This window comes from Setaria italica, chromosome V (assembly GCF_000263155.2).
Source record: "Setaria italica strain Yugu1 chromosome V, Setaria_italica_v2.0, whole genome shotgun sequence".
NCBI lineage: Eukaryota > Viridiplantae > Streptophyta > Magnoliopsida > Poales > Poaceae > Setaria > Setaria italica.
Window position 1 is genome coordinate 37,755,900 of NC_028454.1, and position 24,660 is coordinate 37,780,559.

Here is a 24,660-nt window from a genome sequence, read left to right on the forward strand (position 1 = left end):
AAATCTGTTACATCATTCATTCAAGGGACGACATGGTATTTCTACTTTTGCTGGCAACACCGATCATAGTACCACTCTCCTTTAGTGACTTTCACATGAATCACCACCCTAAATAAGTAAGTTTCTAGAGAGGGAAATTAAATTTCAACATTATTCATAGCACGACTTTGTAGCAATACAGAAAATATGACACCACTCAGGTGTTTCTATCCTCATACATGATTATTGTCTGACAAACTAAAGATCAACATTCTGGATTCCAGGTCACATACATAGATGATTCCTGGAAGTTGGAAATATAAAGATGATTATTTATATGTATAAGTAGAACGATACTCATCAATTTCTAGATGATATGCATCTCTAGGGTACACTTCTACCACTTTGGTCTTGGGTGACAGGAAGGTGTCCATCATTTGAGCAGCTCAGAAGATCTGGAAGTCTTATCAGTTTTGGTCCTGGTCTCCCTTTCAAGTGTTTTGGCCTTATATCCTACAACAGCAATTGAAATATTATGCATCGAAGTTTTGAGAAAAAAGTATAAGTTTAGAAGAATATGTACAAAGGAAGAATATACTCTCTTGACTTGTCTATTGATATTGAACCCTTGGAACTTTAAAATAAAGCAATGCTACCAGCAGACTAGTATATATTTGACTAATTTGCTACAGAGTAGAAAAGGTCAAGTTCCATCTTGAAATAGTAAGCAAAATAGGTCTGATCCTTACTGAAAAATGATATGTTTGCTCTGGCTATTGTGACTGCTTCATATAAAATCCAGGAAGTAATATTTACAAGTTGTTCTTCTAGTTTGATCATAACAGCAACCGTCAGGGGAAAGTGTGTTTTAGAATGTTGAGGCTCTTGTATTACTGACTGCTATATAAGAAAATAATTTGGTGATACATGCCACTGATGCACTGACCAAGTGCTATCAGGCTTACTCATATGATCTACTTTTAACAAAATGTATAAAGTAATATAAATCTACTCATGAGTCACATGCACTACCTTTTTCTCTCTCCAATAACATCAATTCACTAATGTTTGGTGTAAAATTTAATCTCATCAGCATCAACATTGATCCGCTGTGATTTGAACAGCCTACTCATGAGTCACATGCACTACCTTTTTCTCTCTCCAATAACATACCAGCAGCTCATGTTAGATACTTAGATACAATATCAGACAAAAGGAATAAGTCATGATCTATAAAAAAATATTTTAACTAATCTAATAATTTTAAGGAGCAAAGGAAATTGGTGTTGGTCTGTTGAAGGCAAACCTGGTCAAATATTGCTGTAGGGATGGCAAGAGTTGCCACTGCATTAGGAGAGTCTACTATTCCAGATATCCTACCCTCACATGGACAGCAAGATAGTAAGAGATATACCTGTATAAAATCCCCAATACCCGATGTTAAGATAATATTCGGCACAAATGATACTTCAAGATAACAGTTAGCTACCCAACTGCCTACCTGCTCCTTGGAGTACCCAAATCTGGAAAGGTACTCAATGGCATTCAGAACTGCACGCTTGTAGGCAACTGATGCATCAAGGAAATGCTGCTTCCCAGACTCATCCACACTGATGCCCTCAAACACTAACCATTCTGAGAAGCGTGGCTCGACAGGACCTATCTCGAAGATAGGATTCACATGTAGTGACGTTGGACCAACTGGGGTCATGTATTCCTTCATCCCACCTCTTATGATCTCACACCTATATAGAATGCAAGAGAGATTCTGTTACTTTGGAGAAGCGTACAAGGGAACGTGAGTTTGCATAGGCAGATTTACATCAGCTGTAGGGTTCAGAATAATTGATCAGGCTACATCGCAACACACAAATGGAGCGAGTTTGATCCCACCAAATAATTCACTATGCCAGAATATATGAACCACAAATCATGAGCTATCTGATAAGTCTCATGCAAGCAGCGATGAAGAATTGAAGATTTTTTCTCAAATACGCAGGAGAACTGCATATCATTGCATTAAGATAGAAGGAAAAAAAGGCCAAAATAGCCATATGAAGAATTGAAGATGACTGGTGCTAGTGTACTAGGCTAGTATCTTTATAAAAAATGATGGAATCTAATAATATGAAGTTTTCCTACACTAGTGAATCTGATATTCTAATTTGACACAATTGGTTTTTTGTTTATATCATTAGAGGTCGACTAGACAAATATAAGATGTCAGACATGTTTATGAAACATAATATAACAAGTAGTATTGAAGTGTACATAATGACAAAATTTATTACTTGAGCTCAAGGAATCCACTCATTTCAATTGCACCACAAAATGAAACTTCACCATCGCCCTGGGAGAAGTGCATATCACCAGTACTAAGATTTGCTCCTTCAACAAATACTGGTAGATAAACTTTGGAACCTCTGCTTAGATTCTTTATGTCACAGTTCCCGCCATTCTCCCTTCCAGGAATAGTTCTGGCTGCTTCATTTGCCATTTTGTGCCATTCAGCTGTCCCTTTCTGAATCTGCACAGAATTGTATTAATTATGAACATGGCACTTACAAAGAAACAGATAGCAAGATATAATTCAGATCTGCTAGACAATATCTGCATATAGAACTGCATTACTGGTGCCATAGGTCAAAAAAAAAATCATACAGATGCGATTCAACCCTTTGCAGATTGAAAGACACAAATCTTGAAGCAACACTATTAGTAGAGATAGAGGGTGGTTCCTATTGCCTTTCCAAGTAAGCAGTTCTCAGGGGTCGGTAAATTAGCAAGGGGCCTCTGGTGTAGGACTTCACACAGTTTAAGAGTCTCTGGACTTGTCTCAGCCAATCTTTTCTCCCTTTCATTCCATATATTAAGAAGTTCAACTGATGGTGCAGTTCCTACTATACCGGGATGAGTTAATCCTGGAAAACGAACACCTGAAACACGCAAAATGGAATTATTGATGGATCCAAAACTGCAAGGCTTCACACCCAGCAATAACAAGAAACTTTACCTGGTATCTGAGGGGAGTATGCATAAATTCCTTCAAAATACCAAATGGCCTTTCTTGCACTAGGGAAATGGTCAGTTAAGAATCCACCTCCATTCTCCCTTTCAAATATTGCAGTATAACCCCACTCATCGCCAGGAAGTGGACCAAGGTTGCAGATCTCTACTACAAGAAGATCACCAGGTGAAGCTGGAACCCCTTCAGAATCAACTATTCTTAGGGGTCCACTAAGATAATGAGTCTGTAGAAGCCTTTAGTCAGTTTGGCTCACCATGAAAGCAGTAGAATAAAAGTAAAACCAAATGAGATCTCCAACAGTAGCAAAAATATAAACTTACTGTTGTGAGATCCAGGAATTTGATATCATCAGCAGAGTTATCATCCCTAACCCGCCCTCCAGTCCAATCAACCATCTCAACACGGAACAATTCCCCTTCAGTTACATCAGCAACAGGAGGGATATTTGGGTGCCAGCGGTTATGGAGAGGGATCTTTTGTTCCCATGGCTGCTTCTTTACATCTATGGGCACTACCAGTCTTGGAGTCAGAGGAGCCATGTTTCATAACAGTATCTCCTCAAGAGCTTTGTCCCTTTGGAAGTTTTGTGCACCTTTATAATGGTAGGATATGCATAGTGATGAGTCATGCTAAAGGATAAAAACAATAAAACAAAAAAGGAATCTCAGGAAAACATGGTTTCAAACATGCATTTGTTTGGGAAGAACACAGAAATATGAACAGTGGATCCAGTTAATAAACCCGAATTTATTTTTAAAGAAGTACTCCAATAAACAGACACAGACTCACCTAGCAACAATATCATGTGTTTGGAGTTTCTTTACATAACTGAGTCACCATCAATTAAGAAGTTTCTTGCTGGTCCCGCGCTACTCCATAGAACATGAAGAGCTAGGAGGGTGAGATATTTTCTTGTTCCACAGCAGTACCAAGTACCAGCCAACTTGGCTTGTCTTATTCATTTGGGTTTTCCACAGACCAGGACATGCAACAGATATGCTACAGATGCACAAAGTTAGTTTTTTAGGCAATATTCCAACACAGCCTGAATGCCCATCCCCACAAGACCACAACACTAGCCACTAGGGCCTGTCAACAAACCAAAGTTTGCCTTCCTGCTAAACTAGACAAGAATATGGAAGCAGGGATAATTCAATTATGTCTTCTCTTGCACAAAATCTACAACTTGATAGTAGGTAGCTAGAATTTTATATTTGTTCCAAGATGCAGAACTCAGAAGTAATATCGTCAGCAAGCTAATTCTAACCATTTAAGAATGATGGACTGTGCTGCAAGACCCTCTTATTGCAGGACAAAATTGTTTGAGCAGAAACAACAGTGGCAACACAAGTTTTTACCTGGGTGTAGGAAATACATTTAACAGAGTATCATTAGTCTAAGTTTGTATCTAGCATATTGCTGTTAGAACTTGGAAATAATGAAGAACTGCGTATTGAGAGTTAAAGAGTATTTGATTTCCCCCCAAAAATAACCATGTTTTTATGACAACACTTGATACATGTGCTATCACCAAAGCCGTTCACCTTACTAACCTTTTACATGTCATAAAATTTGTGCTTCCAGTTTTAGATATTAGTGATCTAACTGGGAGAGTGGGAGGGACAGGATGGGTGTGCTTCTACATGGTACAGATTGACTGAGTCACAAAGTGAACACCATCAAATATTCGTCACATGTATGTTTCTCTGACCTGTCCTCTAACATTCCAAGGCTCCAGCCTGCATCTTTTGTCAAACACGCTTTTCTTCACCACTACATGACAATGACATCATCACGCTCGACAGGCTGTTGTAGTAATCCAAGCAGCATCTGTCTATAATTTCACTTTCCAAGACTACATTGGTGATGTAGGTCAGAGCGAAAGAAAGGGCATGCTTATCTACCTGGTACTGTACAGGTTAACTGACCATCCAATATTGCTCAGAGAGCACATTCCATCAAATCTCCATCACTTGTATATTTGCTTAAGCTGTCCTCTAACATCTTAAGGCTCCAGCCAGCATCCTTTGTCAATCCTTTTTTCTTCATCCACTTCAAGACCTCCTCAGCCTCCAGCCACCTCCCTGTCCCAGCATACAAGTTGGCTAGCAGCACATAATGTGATGCATTCTCAGGCTCAAGCTCCACCAGACGCATTGTCACATGCTCACTCAATATTGAGTCACCACGGGCCTTGCAACCCCGCAATAGCAAGCCCCAGATGACAGCATTTGGCTGTGATGGCATTGTCTCAACAAGCCTGAAGGCATCATCCAGGTGTCCAGAGCGACTAAGAAGGTCAACCATGCATCCAAAGTGCTTGATCCCAGGTTGAAACCCATACTTACCTTGAACAATCGAATTAAATATTTTCCTCCCAATATCAACAAACCCAGCATGTGCACATGCACAAAGAACACAAATCAGTGTGACAGCATCTGGCCGTACACCGTCAGTTTCCATCTGGAAGAACCATTGCAGAGCTGTTTCTCCATCCTGAGCCAGAGCAAGTGCCCCAATGATAGAATTCCAAGTATAGACATTCCTCTCGACCATTTCAGAGAATACACGAGCTCCTTCTGCAATGTGCCCACACTTCCCGTACATGTCAACAAGTGCGGTGCCTAATACCACGTCCAGTTCCCATCCCTGCTTCTGCACATACTGATGGATCCAGATGCCGGTATTCAACGCGCCATGTGCCGCACAGGCACCAAGCGCAGAAACCATGGTGACGCGGTTGGGGGCAACAGAAGCAACAGACATCCACCGGAAGGCAGCCAGAGCCTGGAAGCTGCGGCCGCGGTTCCTATACGCGGTGATCATCGTTGTCCACGCGACGACGTCCGGGCATGGCATTTCGTCAAATAGCTGCTCGGCGTGCGCCAGGTCCGTGTCGCAGGCCGCGTAGCGCGCAAGGAGGGCATTCTGGACGTGGAGGTCGCGCGCGAAGCCGGACTTGGCCACCTGGGAGTGCACGGCCGTGAGGTCGCGGAGCGAGGAGAGGGAGGTGAGCATCAGCGGGAAGGTGTATCGGTTGGGGCGGACGCCGAGGCCGAGGAAGTGGCGGAAGAGCGGGAGCGGCGAGCAGGTGGGGGCTGGGGGCAGGGAGCGGAGGAGCGAGTTGAAGACGAAGACATGGGGCCGCGGGAGCGAGGCGAAGAGGGCGAGCGCGGGGTCGAGGCTGCGGAGGCGGCCGCATGCGAGGAAGAAGGCGGAGACGACGGTCGTGTTGCGGAGGAGCGCGGGGTCGCGGAGGATGCCGCCGCGCATAGGCCCGAGGGCCGCGGCGGAGGTGCAGGTGTTGATAGCGTGCAGCACGCGCGCGACGGCGGGTCGAGGCGGCGCGGTGGGCGGGCGGAGCGGCGGCGGCAGGCCGGTGGGGTCAGTCATCACGGCGTGCGGAGTGCAATTGGGTGACGGCGCGGTCGGTTTGGTTGGTAATCGCAGGGGCGGCTTACCATGGCTAATACCGCTCACCGATTTTTCGAGTTTTCTAAAAATATTTATACAAATAGATAAATCTAAAAGTATAGCTAGACAGCTAAAGTAGAAGTTATAGAGTATGGTTAGTGAATTTCCAACATGAAGGTAGAACATAAATAAACATTCACACTCGAGCATTTCTCAACGCACCTGATGGTTCCAAATCTCCAATACAACAGGCATTCTTATGGTTAAATTAATGTATAAAAGAACGTATAGTACTAAGAAATAGAGGATGTGCCAAGAAATAGAGGATTTCTCCTAAGTGAGAATGGAATACGGAGAAGACCCATGTACTCATTATAGTCTATAAAAAATTGTTGGTCAAGCATATTCATTCTCACCTAGTATTAGTCCCTCTTGGCTAACCAAGCATGCTCCAACCTAAGTGAAATGGATGGCATTATAAATCAATTCATAATTTATCATGACATATACAAAAAGAAATAAAAAATTGCATTACCTGCTATATTAAGATAAAAAAATTCATGTATAAACAAAGGTCAACAAGCATTTTTAAAGAAAAACGAGCATATTTCTCCTCTTGCATTTATGACAAATCGAGCAGAAGGTGATAAGTAAAAGTTGTTCCAGTATAAAAATGTTCCAAATACGTTCCAAAACTTAAAAAGGAAAAGAATAAAAAAAATAAAGGAACAATCGGAAATGAAAGAAATAAAAAGAAACAAAAATGAGAGGAAAATAGAAGAAAAGAAACATATGCTCCATTGGCTGACAGAGCAGTTCAGAGTAAAAGTAATGTGAAAATAGGCCGTCCACGTGCCACGCACCGTGTACAAAACAACCAAAAAGGAAAAAAATCAACAAAGTTCGCTAAACATGAAGATATACATATATCCGCTCCCTTCACTTCCCCTCCGAGCCACATTCGGCGTTGAGGTAGGCCGTAGAACAACCACACCTCGAAAAATTTTCAGATGTACTCACGTGCGCACCACCGTATGCGACGATCCATCAACATACCTGCCGCCACCGCAGATCTCTAACACCAATACTCACCATCACCCATGCCCAGAAGCATTACCATAGACCCATCGACGGATCCACCGCCACCGCTGTCCTCACCGCCGGTGGCCGTTGTTACCTTCTTCATCGCGTTTTATGGGTCCGTAGAGAACCTCATTCATGCTGTCGGTGTCCTCGACATTGGCTCACCTTGCCCGGAGGAGGTCGCACCAACAGCAGCCAGTGCTGGAGTTGCAGCGGTAAGTTCGATGGTCCTACCCGTCAGCCACGGGAGGTTCGCGTACATTTTACAAGCCGGTTCACCGTTCACAAAACCGCCGCACAATAACTCCATTTTATTTCAGGGTTTGTCTCAGTCCCAGGGAAGCTCTGGCGAGAGACGCCAATCGGAGGAGGCCGAACCGTCGCCAAATTCTGCCCAGCGCATCCCGATCATGCCATCGCCGGCGGCGGAGCCGCCGCCGAAGAAGCGGAAGCTAGTTGAAGCCCAGGACCCAAGCCCCTCCCCCACTTCGGTGCCCGCGACACCTCCTTCCCCTGCTCCGCCGCCTCCTCCCGAAACCCTAGCTGCGGCGGCGCCCTCAACCTCCTCTCAACCTTCGGCGGAAACGGCATCCCTGCCGTCGCCGTCGGAGGAGGAGAAGCTTCAAAAGCGCCGCAATCGGGAGGAGCTGAGCAAGGCCTTGATGCACTACCGCCGTATCCGTGATTACATAGGGCAGCGGAAAGACTGCGGCCTCACGCCCGAGCTGGAGCAGGACTACCTCGACCTCATCTCCGCCTCCCGAGGTGGCTAAACTCCCCTCTCTCTCGTCACGTACAGTAAAACTGGAATTGCTTTCGTCGTTCGTTGATTTAGTGATTTGCTATAACCTGGGTAAAGCTTGAACGGCTCACCATTCGAAATTAGATTTGTTTGTAGCTGCAATCTCTACGGATGGTGAAATTCTGGGCACTTCGCCCTATTTTCCTTCGGCTGTTCTGGGTTAGAGTGTGGTTTTTAGTTCATATCTGTGCTTTATGGATGTTCAATAGCCTGTGAATTCAGATGCTAAACAAATGGAATCATGCAATCCGCCATGAGGAATATACAGCTTCACAAAGGATATTGTGGTAGCCTGTTCATTTTCCTAATTCCCTTTGGTTGATTGAATTTGTCCACTTCAATTAGCTTCTCCGGTTGTGCATTCCATTTAAGCCTGTGAATAATAACGTGTACACAGACGAGTAAATTCTGCATGTAATTCCTGTGCTATTAAATAAAATTTGGAAGCAAAAGTTGATTTTAATACCACTGCATCATTGATTGAAACTGAAGTGAGCCTGTTGAAACCGTGACAGTTGTGTTATATGTGCATCTTTAAGGCTAGTCAAGATTCATGATTAAATGGTTCCATTATCTCTGGAACTATATAACTTAACCCTAAAACTTTACTACAGATGCCCATTTTTGCTCTGTAGCAACTATGCTTCTCCACATTTTCTGACAGTTCGATTAGCAAATAGTGAGGACAAAGACTTGTTTTCTGTGTTATATAAAAACGAGAATTGCACAACTTTGAAAGAGTTGGAAGTTTATCTGCCTTCCTTTCATTATTTGTCACACCTTTTGCTCATGATGTGCTCAGATTTAAAGGCATCATCTTTTACTGCGTCTCAATTTGATTAACAAATAGAGCCATACTTACGAATAAAATTTCATGAGTACAACCTTCACTGCACGATTTAAGCTTATTAATCCAGTAAAGAATCAGTTCTTCCATGTTTACAAATATCCTTATCTTTTCCTTGTCTATCCATGCAGGTTGTGAAAGTGTACAATGTTTTCTGTCTTTGCCAATTCCTCGATTTGCTTCACACTGTCCTACTGCACTCGAGGCAGCGACTAAAGTTACCATCAACATGTACAAATGCAACATGGCCACTGTAACAGGAGGGAAGGGTTCGAGTGGTATTGCATACAAGACAGTTAGAGCTTGTATCGTTGGCTTAACTGACATATGCTCTGCAGCATCTTCTGAAGCACCCAAGTCACCCGTTATCAAAGGAATCTGCTCTGCGGTTTATAGAACTGTCCTTTCCTTCTTCATTTCAACCTTTGAGGGAAAGGATATCTATCGTATGGACTCTAAAAAATGTCTAATGCTTCAGGACCCTGTGAAGTTGTTAGAGACTTTAAAGCTGGAGTTGAATAATGCCAAACAACCAGTATTTGACAGTTTATTTGAACTGGGAGCACTTTGCTTGCTATGCATATTTCTTTTGTTCCCAGAGAATATACTAGAAGCCTGTTTCACGCTGCTTGCTTCCGCAGAATCTGATGATGTAAAAGGAGAAGGGCTGTACTTTTTAAATCAGCTGACCTGTCATCTGAACAGTAATGCTGCAAATGATTCTCTGGATGATAAGATTGATGGACAGTCTTCAGGGACGGAAGGAAATCTGCCTTACACCAAAAAGATTGTTCGTTCAAATAATTCGTCCGATGATAATGTTGATTTGGAGAATTCTATGGTGGAGTCAAATGAGTGTTACATCACAATGGTATGGATCATTTTCTATTGATGCTGAATTTTTACCTTTCCATTAAATAGTTTTGAATTATGACCCATTGAAGACAATAAAGGGTTCTAGTGTACATCTTTAATCAAGGATCTATTGTTCGTATTCTGCTTATCTGTTGCAACTTGCAAGGTTCTGCTTGCACTTAAAGTTAAAATTGACTAAGGAAGTTTGTGATCTCTAGAGACTTCTTTGTAATCTTCCACTTTATCTTCTTGTAAAAATCTGCTGTATAACTTCCCTCTTCATTTCTTTCTGGAGCTCTTTTGCTTATTTATTTTACAATCTTACTAGGTTTCATTTGCAGGCCATCTCTAGGCATCCATCTTTGAGACATTGGATATTATCAAGGTACAAGAAATTATGTGATTCCTGTAAACCTGCTGTGGTTTCAGAGGTGTCATCTTGTTTGAAAGTTTTGGGCTCGTTGTCAGAACCTGTTGAGGATAAAAGTGACATAGGCAATGGATCATCGGTGCTCGAGAAACTCGACAAAAATGTCAGAGAAAATATGCAACCAGATGAACTAGTTTCTTCATCTGGGCAGGGAGCACTTTCAAAAACTGAGAAAAAAGATAGCTATGGAGACAAAACTTCACAGGACAAGAATATGGACATGGTTCATGCTGATAATCAGAAATCTGATAGGCTGGCGGATGCAAAAATGGATTACTGCAAAGGAGTAAGTGTTGTCGCTGATACAGCGCATCAAGGTACAAGATCTGATTCGGTTACGCCAAAATCTGTGTATGATTCTGCTGGAGGATCTACATCACTTACTTCCCCAGGACAACATTATGGGAAGGCAAAGCACATATATTCTGAACCATTTGATATTTATGGTCCTTCTGTCAAAAGGGATGTGATTTCAGTTTCGAAGGAACTTTGGGTTGGTTTGCTGGGAAATAGAGCTGCAGAAGCATTAGTCAGATCTAAGTTTGAGGAGTTTGGTCCATTAGCTAATTTTTTATTCTATCCATCCAAAGATTTTTCCTTAGTTGAATATAGAAACATAATGCATGCTCTGCGTGCATGTGGATATATGCAGGGTTCCTCCATTTGGGGCGGTTTTCTTCAAATAAGGTATTTAGACAGACTTATAGGTAGCAAGGGATTTATTCATGGTATAGCTATCGGTGAAAGCCGTCATATTTATGTTGCTAAAGTCCAGAACCAAAAAGACAAAGATGAGGTGTTTGATGAATTGAAGGCAGCAGGGTTGAAGAGACCATGTGGTGTTACTGATCTCTCTGGTGAAAATGCTTTGCTTCTGGAATTCGAGACGGCAGTTGATGCAGCTACGGCAAAAGTCTACATTAGGAGTCAAGCTCCTGCAGATGTTTGTTCCAGGGATAAGAATGCACCTGGTCATCAACTCTTGGTGCAAAATATAGACAACTCAGTCCCTGACATGGAGTTAATCAATGCCTTCTCTCGATTTGGTGAGGTCATAAGATGCCAATTCAATAGGTCTGATGGGAACTGCTTTATAGTTTATAGATCACAAGATGCTGCTGCCTGTGCAAAATCACACTTGCATGGAGCACGATTTGGGATGAAGTCAATTGTTATTGAATCAAGGACATGGAGTGCAGGATCTGTTCATGATAAAACAGTGTTGCCTGTTGCTCCATTGTTAGGCCAGAGTTTTCCTGACAACAGCATCCACCAAGATATCAGGTTAGCTTAACTCCCCCCCCCCCCCCCCTAATTCTTAAAAAAAAAAAAAATTGCTGGCATCTATTGTTATTTTGCAATCTGGCCAATGATATGATTATAGCTCCCAAACGTGCTAAAGATGACGTCTCTTGTTGAGGTGAATTTTCTAAATTTGACCGTGCAATTTTGGAATTATGCCACGATATGTATGAGCAGATACAGCCAATTGCATTGGTTGCCATGACTCCTTGTTTTCATAGGAAATAAAATAATATGCCATTATAAACACACGAATGTTTGTGTTGGCTACTGAGAAGTTACTCTTTCCTCATTTGCCACTGATTTGCTAAGGAACATTTTTGTGTTTCCTATTTGGTTACATCAGCATGTCATTCTTGCTTATCTAGATTTAATCTTGTGCAGAATCGCCTTTTGAATCTAAACATGCAACATAATAGTCTTTATGGTAATTCTATGTCAACTTGAACAGTATGTTGTGAGCCATTTACTGTACATGTGCATATTTTAAGTTTAGCTGATATTAGCATACTGAAAGCACACTATTCATATGGAAACAATATACAAGCAGGACATGGCAATTTACAACTTTTTTTCTATTGTAATATTTGGTGCCACCAGATTTGATCAGAGTGCTGCAGGTGCAGGAAAGTTGCACTTTAGTTTTACATGGATCACGAAACTGTTTGATTATGTGTCCATTGTGAGAAGCAGAAAGATGCCCATGCTAAGCTTTTTTTTTTCTTTTCCACTTTCTGGACGTATTAAAACATGGTAATTCATGTGGCTAGGCAGGAGCTTAAAAACCTTAGATGACCCTTATATGCCTTTACTGTTTCCCTCTTTTACCATCAATCAAAAATAGAGCAAAATTAGAAGGTCTGGAGGTTCATTATTTGATTGAACCTACAAAACCCTGAAGGACTTCCATGTCCTTTTTACTTATTTATTTATACAACATGTCTAAAAAAAATATTATAGCTTCTGATACCATATTATGTAATCTCCTACAACTTTTACATGCTCCAATGGAACTTTTCTTGTTACTTACATATTCTACTTTTGGAAACATCTGCAGGCATCCAAGAGTTTCAGGATATCATGCAGGCTATGCAGCACCAGGGGGTCGACCTATTTATGGCAAGTCTAGTTTTTCTTTAGTGGAACAGAAATCTTGCGAGCTTGTGCATGATTAGTTTCCAATATAACAATGTCTTTCTTGATGTGCAGGTCCACCTCCTCCAAATACAAATAGAGCTCCACAAGGAATTCTTCCTTGCCCTCCTGTCTCTACACACCGTGGTTCTGTAATACCACCACCACCTATTCAAACCTCCTTTGTTCGACCTGTATATCATGGTCCAGGGAGTCCTTGGGAGAACACTACCCCCAATCCACCACCCTTCAGTCATGTTTCTCCTCGCATGATGCCTGGAAGTAACTTCCGTGCCAATCCAACTCTTCCTTTCATACCCTCTTCTGTTACTCCTATTGTGCAGCTTCCTGGTGGTTCAGCGCAGCATTCTGAGAAAATGCCTCCGCCACCACCTCTACCAAATGTAGCTCCCCCACAATTTACACCTCCACCTCCATTACCTATTTCCCAGCCACCTTCAGTGCCACCACCCCCAAATTCTCCTCCTCCGGTTCAACCTATTGCTGACTCTTCTGACTTTCAAAATCCATGTCCTCATCCTCGATGGCAGGGTTTTCTTGCAAAAAGCAGCATGAATTATTGCAGAGTCTATGCAAGTAGAGTAGAGTTGGATGCCTGTAGATACGAAAATGCTGTTTCTGAACCAGCAGAGTAAGGCTTGCATAAATTCATGCTATGTAATATATTATTTCTGTTATGAATATGGTAATTTTCTTAAATATTTTTGTTATTTTTCATTCCAGATGGCCTGAAAAACTAGATATGACAAAGCGCACAGATTTCCAGCACGTGAAGACAACTTTCTCTAATACTCCACCTAGTAAAGTAAGTTTCCAGAATACCATATTGCATTTCAGAAATATTTGCAGCCTAGTGCAGTTTTGAATTTTATGCTGTCTTGATGAAATGGGAAAGGGTGTTTGTTTATGTAGTACTTAACACACAAATTTCACATACCGTGTAAAGTTTGCCTTAAGAACATTCTGCATTTCAGGTCCATGGTACTTGGAAAATAGAAATTAGGTGCTCAGATACTTAATACTGGTGTTAATATAAATTTGCTATATGTTATTTGCATAATGGATACCTAGTACCTTTCATTCAATTTTAGATAATGGCTCTGAAATTTAACTAACCAGATCAATATTCCCCTGGTCTGATTTGAAAACCTGAACTTTGGAACAAAACTATTGAGATTTCTGATGCAAACCTTCAGTTGTTTTCATGCTCCATGTCTTGATAGCTTTTGTTGGAGTTCTTGATATCTGGTTTAGTTAATCGTACATGGTCATCACTGAACTTGCAGCCTTGCAAATAGCATCTTTTGGCACCTGGCTCAGCTCACTATTTTATTCAAAAGGGTAGATGGAGCAAGCAACACATGTAATGAGCATGTCTGTGCTTGTTGCTAATAACTCAAGTAGTGCTTGTGAGGGTGATATTACTCCATCCATTCCTTTTCACTTGTAATTTTGTACATCAATAAAGTCTCTGATAACACATTTAATTACTCCCTCCGTTCTTAAATATAAGACGCTGTTGACTTTTTTCATTTGTTTGACTGTTCGTCTTTTCTACAAATATTTTTGCAAATAGATAAACCTACAAGTTTAATCTAAAGTACATTTGACAATAGACATAATGATACACATTTTACTTTAGTGTATCAAAGTACTCGTTCAATAGATATTGGTGGTCAAAGTTGGAGTAAAAAGTCAACGGCGTCATATATTTAAGAACGGAGGGAGTACTTTGTAATTTTGTATGTACTGTGGTATAAGCTTTAAATAACAAGAACAAACAACAAAGCCTTTTAGTGTAAGATTTATATAAAACTACAACTGTTTAAAAGTACTTTTTATGACAAATCTAGTAATAACATGCCTGTGGCAAAGTTCAATACCTTTATGCATAGCAGCGGTTAAAGCTTTTAAGATTTGATTGCATATGCTACAACAAAATTTGTTTGAGAATGCAGAGATTAACTTTTAGGCAATGAGTATACAATGATATCTGATGCTAATAAATTTGGAAGACATGGCGCCTATGTTTTAAGATGTGTAAGTTGAGATGACCAGTCGTATATATAAATATATATTTTGACTCAAGCCAAATTTTTTGGTACTCACTAAGTGTGTAGTCGATGCAACGTGTTAAGATAATAATCATAGTTCAGTATGCCAGTGTGCACTTATTAAAATTACAGTTTTAGGGTTATATATAACCTATAACTAATGGAAGGATTTATCTACTGTTTGATTTCTGTGGACTAAGTTAGAAGGATTTTAATATGTGAAAGTTATAGAGGAAAATGCACATGTGCTTTCACTGTGGGGAACTGATTTTTTTTGGGAGAAACCATAATTTCTTATTTTCCACTGTGCAGAGAGAAGTCTGCCGACTGTTGCCTTGTTCAGATGGTGATCAGAAAGGGGTATGACCTTCGATACTGGCAACTACATTACCCGAACTTAGTTATTTTCTTTTTTTTATACATCAATTGCAATGAGATAAGACCATCTGATACTTCATTAGCATATGCGATTACAATCTTGCACTAAGCCTTAAGCAAACTACAAATGAAATTATTCTTGTCCCTTTCTGGTGTAATTTATTTAGTAGGGAAAATAGAAAATGTATTGGCATTTGTGACAATGTAAATTGTAATTTTGAGTTTGCAAATGTTTTGTGTTTGTTTGCGTTAATAGTTCAACTGGCTACAGTTGTGAGACATTTGTCTCTGCATATGTTCCATGACACATATGGCAGCAATATTGTTGTCATATTAATCAGAGATTTTTGTTTCTAGTGTTGAGGAACATGACATATCGTAGTTAAAGATTGGAAACTTGAGATATCATGCAATTTTTTCGAGTTTGGGTGTCAGATCATGCAGAACTTAATGATTTCAGAGTTGTGTTCCTTGATAACTAATGGCCAATTGGTTAACATAAATGTTATGTATCATGCAGTTCCAGGATTTTATATCCTATCTGATAAACAGAGAATGCGCTGGTGTGATAAGAGTTCCTGCTGTGAATTCCATGTGGACAAGGCTACTATTCATCCTTCCTCCTACACCTGATGCGTGTGGCATGCTTGCACTTCCACCCCATCCATCTGACTGTATAATTGTTGTAATTTTGCCCAAGGAAACAACTGCTGAAGCGGCATGACAATTTTGCATACTGCATGTATGTTAACTTTGTTATAGTTTCTGAGAGCTTGGAACTTGTAGCAGTTATGTGAAAACTGTGCATAATCGTTGGTTACCATAGTGTTTTTTTTATATATATAAATGGCTACTATATAGTATTGCTAATGTTATACAGTGTTTCAGTTAACTATCGCAAACCTTGTGTCGAAATCTAGTTCTGCGGAGGGAGCTCGTGTACAAAGCACCACGTTCCGCTGGCGCTGAAGGTCTCGCGGCTGTGCGCGTCGAGGCAATCCAGCGCTCAATTTGGCTCTTCTCCGCGGCCAATTTGGAATTCCTGGGTTCCAAAGTTTCTTCCCAATCTTTTCCTGTGTTTTTTATTCCTCAGTTTTACAACCTCATTCCTATCCAGTACATTCTACTTATTCTTTTCCAAACAGACCTAAGTCAACAGTGCTATTGTAAGCTTTCCATTATCAATTAGTAATTGCTTGCAGGTCATTATCCGAGGCGCTCGGAGGTGTACGGTGTTGTATAATTGTATATACATGTTGACAGCAGTGAGTGCACACACACATACATACATACATATTAGTTTGTATTCTGAAAGAAAAGCCGCCTTGTAACTTCATTGCTTAGAGGTTATAGTTTTAAATTTTAGCTTATGAGAACTTCATTGCCTAGAGGTAATAGTTTTAAATTTGAGCTAATGAGAACTTCATTGCTTAGAGGTTATAATTTTAAATTTTAGCTTATGAGACCGTTGCTTTGCAAAACGGCAATTTCTATTTAACATTATTTTTCCCTTCCATATCATCAAAGGTTCTACAATATTGTATAAGAAAAATTATGAAACAAGTGACGTGTATCAATATATATGCTCTAAAGCCTTTGCCTCTTGTCCGCTCCCTGCATGTTATTTGGACTATGTATCAGGTCTGAAGGCCTTGTTATACAATGTTATGCAAAGTGGCATACACGTTTTAAATTCGTAACTTATATTCTGCTAAAAGTAATGTGCGAAGCTACCCAGCAGAATACCGAGACAATATACATTTAGCAGGAAGAATATCTAATCTCATTTTTATATTTATATACTCAATCTACATTTATATCTATGCAAAAAAGTGGACTACATTAGGAGAAAAGGATGGGCCCGCTATAGAAATGTGTAAATACATGTCACATGATGTGGGGTAATCAAATTTGTTTTGGTTAAATAAAGTCTTAAACTCCTATGATACGTAGCATTTTCGAACCGAAAAAGTCTTAAACTCCTATGATACGTAGCATTTTCGAACCGAAGTCCGCTTATTTAAAATATCTTAATTTACAACCATAAGTACTTACGTAAAAGTTTCACGCAACCCGTTGTAGTTAAAAATGTTCACCACTGAACTATGACAGTTGATAAAAATGATAAGTTATTAATTTCAAACGGGGAAAAAAGCCAAATAAAAAAGATTTACGTTGCCCTATAGCCCATAGGCCTTTAGTGCGGAAGGTACACAAGTCATGACTCGAGTGTATCCATGACGAAGTCGAACTAAACCATCGACGTGGAGTCTTGCGATGAATTTTGGCATCAAGAAAACCCATAGCGTCACATCAACGCGACGCGGCACAACTCGAGGTGTCCAACGCAGCGCGACCCGGCGTGTCACGGTCTCACGCGCATCACATTTGCCGGCGTGTGCGATCGCAACTGTTCTTCGCCACCATCCCAAGCCAGCGCACCGCCGCCGCCCGCCATGGAGCACGCGGCGGCCGCCCGGGACGAGGCCGCCTTCTCCCTGCGCGTGCTCCGCCACATCGCCTCCAACGACGGCTCCCGCGCCAACTTGGCCGTCTCCCCGCTCTCCCTCCACGCGGCGCTGGTGCTCCTCGGCGCGGGCGCGCGGGGCGCCACGCTCGACCAGATCGTCGCCTTCCTCGGCCCCGCCGGCGGCCCCGCGCACGCCGCGCTCGCGTCGCACGCCGCACTGCACATGCTCGCTGCTGATCACAGTGCCGGCGGGCCCACGGTGCGGTTCGCCAACGGCGTCTGGGTCGATGCGGCGCTGCGGCTCAAGGACGCCTACGCCCGCGTCGCCGCCGAGCACTACCGCGCCGAAGCACGCCCGGCGCCCTTCAAGTCCATGGTGAGCTCACCCAGCAATTGGCAAGTGCCTTCTCTCTCTGCCACTGCTACGTCGGAAATCTTCATAATCGTCTGGTTTATTGGTCCAGCCAGAGGACGTGAGACTCCAGATCAACCAGTGGATCGCGAGCGCGACGGCCGGCCGGATCAAGGACCTCCTTCCCCCAGGCTCCATCCACGGTGGCACGCCGGCGGTTCTCGCCAACGCGCTCTACTTCAAGGGTGCCTGGGAACGCAAGTTCGACGCTTCGCTCACGCTGGACGGCGCCTTCTACCTGCCCACCGGCGGCCACGTCCGCGTTCCGTTCATGTCGAGCACCAGCAAGCAGCACATCGCCAGCCGCCCCGGCTACAAGGTCCTGCGGCTCCCCTACGCGCGTGGCCGCGACCACCGGGCGTTCTCCATGTACGTCTACCTCCCCGACGCGCACGACGGCCTGCCGGGCCTGCTGCAGAAGCTGAGCTCCGACCCGGCGGCGTCGCTCGAGAGCTCCGCGTCTCTGATGGCCGAGGTCCCCGTGCGCGCGCTCAGGGTGCCCAGGTTCACCGTGTCGTACAAGACTAGGGCCGCGGCGATGCTGCGGGACCTCGGGCTGGCCCTACCGTTTGACCCCGTCCGCGCCGACTTCGGCGACATGGTGGAGTCGGCGCCGGAGCCGCTCGTCGTGTCGGAAGTCTACCACGAGTGCTTCGTCGAGGTGAACGAGGAGGGCACCGAGGCCGCCGCGGCGACCGCCGCCGTTGTGGCCTTTGGTTGCGCGCGCCTGCCTCTGCCGGAGGACTTCGTCGCCGACCACCCGTTCATGTTTTTGATCCAGGAGGACTTCACCGGCGTGGTGGTGTTCGCCGGACAAGTGGTCGACCCTTCGCTTTCGCGCTAAATTTTCGACACGGAAACAAGTGTTCGTTCTTGCAATTTGTAGTTGGCTCCTCCAAACTTTTGAGATGGCTTTGAGAAAATGTTAGCATGAGCTAGAGGTTGGGTCATGTTGGATTGTAAACCAGGTGCACTAGTTTGATCTTTTTGGAACCTGTGTTGAGAATTTGGTAACTCGACTTTGCTACTCCGTATTTCTCAACTGCTTGAAACAGTCACACGACTCCAGTGACTGGACGAGGCTGCAGCCGCGTCGGTCGTCCCGCATCGTTAAAAATGTCTGCGATACCCATATTACGATCCAGTTATTCCCTATCTTGATCACTTTTCCGAATAGGCTCATGAACAAGCTCTGGGTGATGAATGCAGTAGCAACAATACTCAAATATTTGGAACTCTCTCTTAGAATTGTGCAAAGTTTCCCTTTTGGTTCAAGAGATATGGATTAGAGCAGCTCCAGGAACTCCCTTAAAATTATCTCAAACGGAAAAAATAGAAAAAATTTACCTCCAACAGCTCGTGTCCGGAAAATCCATCGCCCGTATCCGTCCGCCGTCACCCCGCATATTTGCGCGAGTACGACCCTCCCCCAATCGCCCCTGTGCTTCCTTTCCCGCGAGTTTTTTTTCCCGCGCGCGGGAGGAGGTCCCCGTCGGCGGAGCGGAGTCGAGCAGCGCCGCCGCGGACCCCGCCAGCTCCTCCAGCGCGGCGGCGCGGGACATCTAGGAGGTGCCTTCCCGCGGAGCCGTGCCGCTTGCGCAGGTGCTCCAGCCTTCGCTGCCGGACTCCATCCCGATCGAGACTGGGAAGGAGCACCGCATCACGTTCGCAACCGCTGGCGCCGCAGCACCAGCGGAGCAGGGGCCATCGTCGTGGGGCGCCAGCGGCGAGAGCCGCGGCGGGGGCGGGGAGCCCAGCGGAGCCGGGAGATCTGTAGCAGCGTCAGGCCCATGAGCATCTTGAGCGAGGCTCGGCCGCGCGCCGCCCCCTTCCGCCTTGGCCTCCTCCGCCGCGGCCTTCGTGGCGGCCGCGTGGCCTGGCGCCGCCGCCTCGAGCCTGGACACGTGGGCCACCGCTTCGAGGAGGCTCGTGAAGACGCCACCAGGGGGATCTCTATACGAAGCGTCACGATCCTCGCCAATCCATCCAAAGGTTGCAGACTCCACACCACGCCCAGAGAAAGATGGCTTGGGCTCAGAATAATGGTGGAACTCTAATGAGCCGTGCAATCACGACTTTTGTCTCTACTGTAGATTTTTTTTTTAACGAACATACAATCTCGACGCCTCCTCCCCAAAACATGTTTAATCACGTTCAATCAGCAATAATTGATAGGTGTTGTAGCAGCTCTCCACGGCTCTAAGCGACGATTGAATTGGAATGCTTGGAGCACTCGTACGCACTCATGACCGACGTAGAACAGATGCGAGGAGGAAGTCGGCCCAACAGAGGGGGTCACATGGGCTAATGTGACTATTTTTAAGTATTGAGAAATTTATTATTGCTAATGTGACTATTTTTAAGTATTGAGAAATTTATTATTGAAATTTGCTGTAGGATGACGTGATTTTAGAGGAAAAGGATTTTAGTAGAGCCTACAATACATAGTTTTGGGGAAGAAATTTTTCGGAAAGTTGTAGGATGACGTGATTTTAGGGGAAAAAGATTTTATTAAAGCCTACAATACATAGTTTTGGGGAAGAAAATTTTCGGAAACTCTTGAAGTTGATGGGTTCAACGGCTGCTCCTTTTCTTTAGTTTTTCAGATTCTTCTTCAGAACTTGTGATGACCCTGCAAATGTCTGACTGAAATTCACTGCACAGCCGCACTGCAGGAGGCGGTGGACAGCAACTCCGCCTACCGGAATGTGGTGGACATTTCAAGTGAGGAACGAACGGCCTGAGTGCGTCACCGTCGTACGCGCCGCTGCTGCTCCAGCGAACCGCGCGCTGCATCAATCCAGAGAACGAACGCCCCTTGGGTCTCCGGGAACACCTTGCTCCCTGCAACATTGGCCGCTGAGAGACTGGAATGAGGAAGAAGAGGCACCCAAGGGATGGGACGCATGGTGTGAGGCGGCGCTCCGACGAGCTGCGGCGAAGGACCGGATCGCGATCGGAAATTTTGCAAAAGCACCCCTGGATCGAATCGCAATCCGATTATTTGTAAATTTCCCCATAGATAATTTCATTTAACCCCCAATTTGGATCGCGATTATTTGCAGAGAACCCCTTGTAATTTAATAGAGGCCCCCTGGTTCAGATCGGGTCCTCCTCCCGGCTCCCGCTCGTCCGGCGCCGGCTTCCGCCGCCGCCTCGGCCGTCCTCCGCCCCCGCCGGAATTGCGTAGCCCCACCCATCGGACCCAGAAATCTCCCTGCTTGAAGAGATCCACGCTCATTTGCTGCCGCAGGCCGCCTGCGAAGACCTCGTCAGACTAACCGTGGCAGTCGTCGTCGTTACTGATCCGGCGAGATCGAGATCATCTCTCCGGACCTTTGAGAGGTTAAGCAGGTGCAGGGTGGCATGTGGTCAAAGCAACGCGGCGCAGTTGTGAGCTTAGAGCTGCTTGGAGGTGATTCATGTACCGGCTCAAAGATAAAATGGGACAGACGGTACCGTGCAGCGTGAAGACTGAAGATGAACCGGCCAAATTGCATCGACAGGCATGCGTGCCTGAAGAAATCAAACGCGAAGCGAGGCGTGTCGTCCAGGAATTGGGTTCAATCATCGTGTGGTAGCAGCAAGCTAGGCAATCAGTGGGCAGTGGCTAAAGCTTTCAGGTTCTGTACATGTCTTGGGTACTGATGACTGAATTTTCATAAGTCCCCAGTACTCCAACTATTTTCCTACTTGCATAACACTGTTAGTTGGTGTCCACTCTGCATTCCATCTTCATACAGAGCGGGGAATTTCAAATTTGTGATCTACACACACTACACCCATTGATCAGCTGCAGAGTGGTTGAGGCAAGCATGCGTGAAGAATCCTGCACTGCAGACCAGGCAAGAACATTTCTCTAGACATGATCGAGCTCGCAAGATCACTTTGCCACTTCCAAGTTCCAAGTGCCCGTTCCCAGCTAAAAATTGCTCTGTTCCAAGGCAACCTCAAACAGAATTACAGAAGCACCGTGCTTGAAAAAATTAGTTGCAGAGTCTGCAGAATCAACCAAAGAAGCTGATCACCGCGTCACATTCTGACCTGACTGACTGCTTGTAGTTGCAGATCACAGTGGTTGAGGCAAGCATTCGTGAAGAATGTCTGCAGCTTGGACTAATCAGCTTCTGCGGATTCTGCTATCATATAATTACCTTTTTTCTTGTCTTATTCCATTACATAATACATAGTCAAATATTTTGAGCTATCTCTTAGAATTCTGCCAAGATTTTCCTTTTTAACTCAAGAACTCCGAACTACAGGACAATCAGCTGCTCTTCTTATTTTCAGCTTCTTGTTCTGAACTTGCGTATTTCGGTGGTCCTCTGAAAGTGCCTGCCTGAAATTCACTGCACTCTGCAGGAGGCTGCGGACAGCAACTGCATCGCCGCCGGCGATTTCACGCTGGCAATTGGAAGCGATGAACGTACGGCCGGACCTGTCGTGACCCTTGGCCGCCGGCGATCTCCAGCGACGTGAGCGAACAGAGGAAATCGATCGAGAGATAGCAAACCGCGGAGGAAACGTTCCTCGCGAGTTCGTTCTGTTAATTGATAAAATGTCTGATGAACTTGTCTTACCGAACACAGTAACTTAAACCCCTCCTCTCTTCTCACTTACAGCTGGGCCCATCGGCTCCTGCTAACACACACATATTACTACGCTTTATTACATCGAAGACGTACGCTCTCAGTTGACGCCATCGGTCTCGACATCTCCCCCCGCTGAAGACGTTGCTGGTCCACCGGCAACAAGTGCTGGAAACCTTACCTTGAGCACATTCCAGTCCTCCCAAGTAGCTGACGCCGCCGGTAAATGACTCCACTTCACCAGTACTTGAGGAATGGCTTTGTTACCTTTCTTCACCAGGCGACGTTGCAGAATAGTTTCTGGTTGTAAATCCTTCACACTGAGATCGACCACAGTAGTTAGATCAGCATACACAGGTGTGTAATCTGGTGTGAATGGCTTGATCTGAGACACATGAAAAACTGGATGAACCAGACTGCCTTCAGGTAATTGAAGCTTATAAGCAACAGGCCCAATCCGTTCCAAGACTTCAAAAGGACCGAAGTATTTGAAAGCGAGTTTTGGAAAGGGTCTGTTTACTACTGAAGTTTGAGCATATGGTTGCAGTTTCAACAGGACCTTTTCGCCCACTTGAAAACTTCGTTCCACACGTTTCCTATCAGCCATGAGTTTCATACGGTTTTGAGCTCTGGCCAGGTGATCTTTCAATTGCTGAAGCTGAGCTGCACGTTCTGTGACTACTGTCAAAGCTTCAGTTGGAGGATGACTGTCCACAGGAATTGATATGCCTGAATCTGGCTCATAACCATAGAGTGCTTTAAAAGGAGAACACCCTAGAGCCGTATGGTAAGAAGAATTGTACCATATTTCGGCCAGTGAAAGCCAAGATTTCCAACGCTTAGGAGTATCAGAAACTGCACACCTGAGATACATCTCCAAGCACTGGTTGACCCTTTCCGACTGCCCATCTGTCTGTGGGTGATATGCTGTGCTTCTCAATAATTTAGTGTCAAACAAGGAGAAGAGTTCTTTCCAGAAAGCGCTTGTGAAGACCCTATCTCTGTCAGACACAATGGATTTGGGAAACCCATGTAGCTTCACCACATTGTCCATAACTGCTTTGGCCACCATTTGAGCTGTAAAAGGATGTTTCAAGGGTATAAAGTGAGCATACTTAGTGTAACGGTCAACCACCACTAATATAGAATTTGATCCTTCAGACAATGGAAGGCCCTCGATGAAATCCATGGTCCAATCCCTCCAAGCCCCACTAGGAATAGGTAAAGGTTGCAGTAATCCTCCAGGATGAGTGTTAGAATGCTTAGCCTGTTGACAGACTTGGCATTGCTTCACAAAATTCTCTACATCAGATTTGAGTCCTTTCCAATGGAACAACTGTTTCACTCTGTGATATGTGGCTTGAATACCAGAGTGGCCACCAATAGCTGTGGAATGCAGAGCAGCAATAATTTTAGTCTGAAGTGCTGAATTATGTGCAATCCAGACTCTGTCTTTGTATTTAATAACACCCTGATGGAGAGAAAATCCATGCTCATCAGGTGATGATACAGCCAGCTTTGTGAGCAGCTCTTGAGCTAAAGAATCAGTAGAATAGCTGTTTAACACTTCCTGAGTCCAAAGAGGCTGTACTACTGACACTGCTTGAAGGGCTGTCAAATGACTAACTCTGGATAGTGCATCAGCAGCCAAGTTATCCTTCCCTTGCCTATAAACCACCTTAAATTGTAGGCCCATTAATCTTGTCATTGCTTTCTTTTGCATATCAGAGTGTAGAGTCTGCTCAGTCAAATAGGACAGACTCTTATGATCAGTGCGAATGAGAAATTCTTGCCTTTGCAAGTATGGTCTCCACTTCTCCACTGCCATAATCAGTGCCAAAAATTCTTTTTCATAAATTGAC

The 24,660-nt window shown here is 44.1% G+C and overlaps 3 protein-coding genes across 3 annotated transcripts; 2 read left to right on the top strand and 1 right to left on the bottom strand.

Annotated features, from left to right (window-relative positions):
* Nucleotides 1-137: 137 nt before the first annotated feature.
* LOC101752872 (pentatricopeptide repeat-containing protein At2g29760, chloroplastic) lies at nt 138-6,415 on the bottom strand. The gene is made up of 9 exons (XM_022826727.1): nt 4,952-6,415; nt 3,328-3,549; nt 2,993-3,230; nt 2,725-2,915; nt 2,271-2,506; nt 1,481-1,724; nt 1,286-1,393; nt 381-492; nt 138-283 (listed from the first exon to the last, which is right to left on the bottom strand). Exons 1-9 carry the CDS (start codon nt 6,398-6,400, stop codon nt 213-215), a joined length of 2,871 nt encoding a protein of 956 aa, XP_022682462.1. The 5' UTR covers nt 6,401-6,415; the 3' UTR covers nt 138-212.
* A 1,106-nt stretch (nt 6,416-7,521) lies between these two features.
* Nucleotides 7,522-16,219, top strand: LOC101753537. The gene is made up of 9 exons (XM_004970024.2): nt 7,522-7,719; nt 7,825-8,269; nt 9,285-10,024; nt 10,350-11,722; nt 12,798-12,859; nt 12,950-13,526; nt 13,619-13,700; nt 15,262-15,309; nt 15,848-16,219. The coding sequence occupies exons 1-9, from the start codon at nt 7,522-7,524 to the stop codon at nt 16,049-16,051; spliced, it is 3,729 nt and encodes a 1,242-aa protein (XP_004970081.2). The 3' UTR covers nt 16,052-16,219.
* Nucleotides 16,220-17,679: 1,460 nt separating this feature from the next.
* On the top strand, nt 17,680-19,191 carry LOC101753959 (serpin-Z1). The gene is made up of 2 exons (XM_004970025.3): nt 17,680-18,173; nt 18,262-19,191. Exons 1-2 carry the CDS (start codon nt 17,784-17,786, stop codon nt 19,051-19,053), a joined length of 1,182 nt encoding a protein of 393 aa, XP_004970082.1. The 5' UTR covers nt 17,680-17,783; the 3' UTR covers nt 19,054-19,191.
* The last annotated feature ends 5,469 nt before the right edge of the window (nt 19,192-24,660 follow it).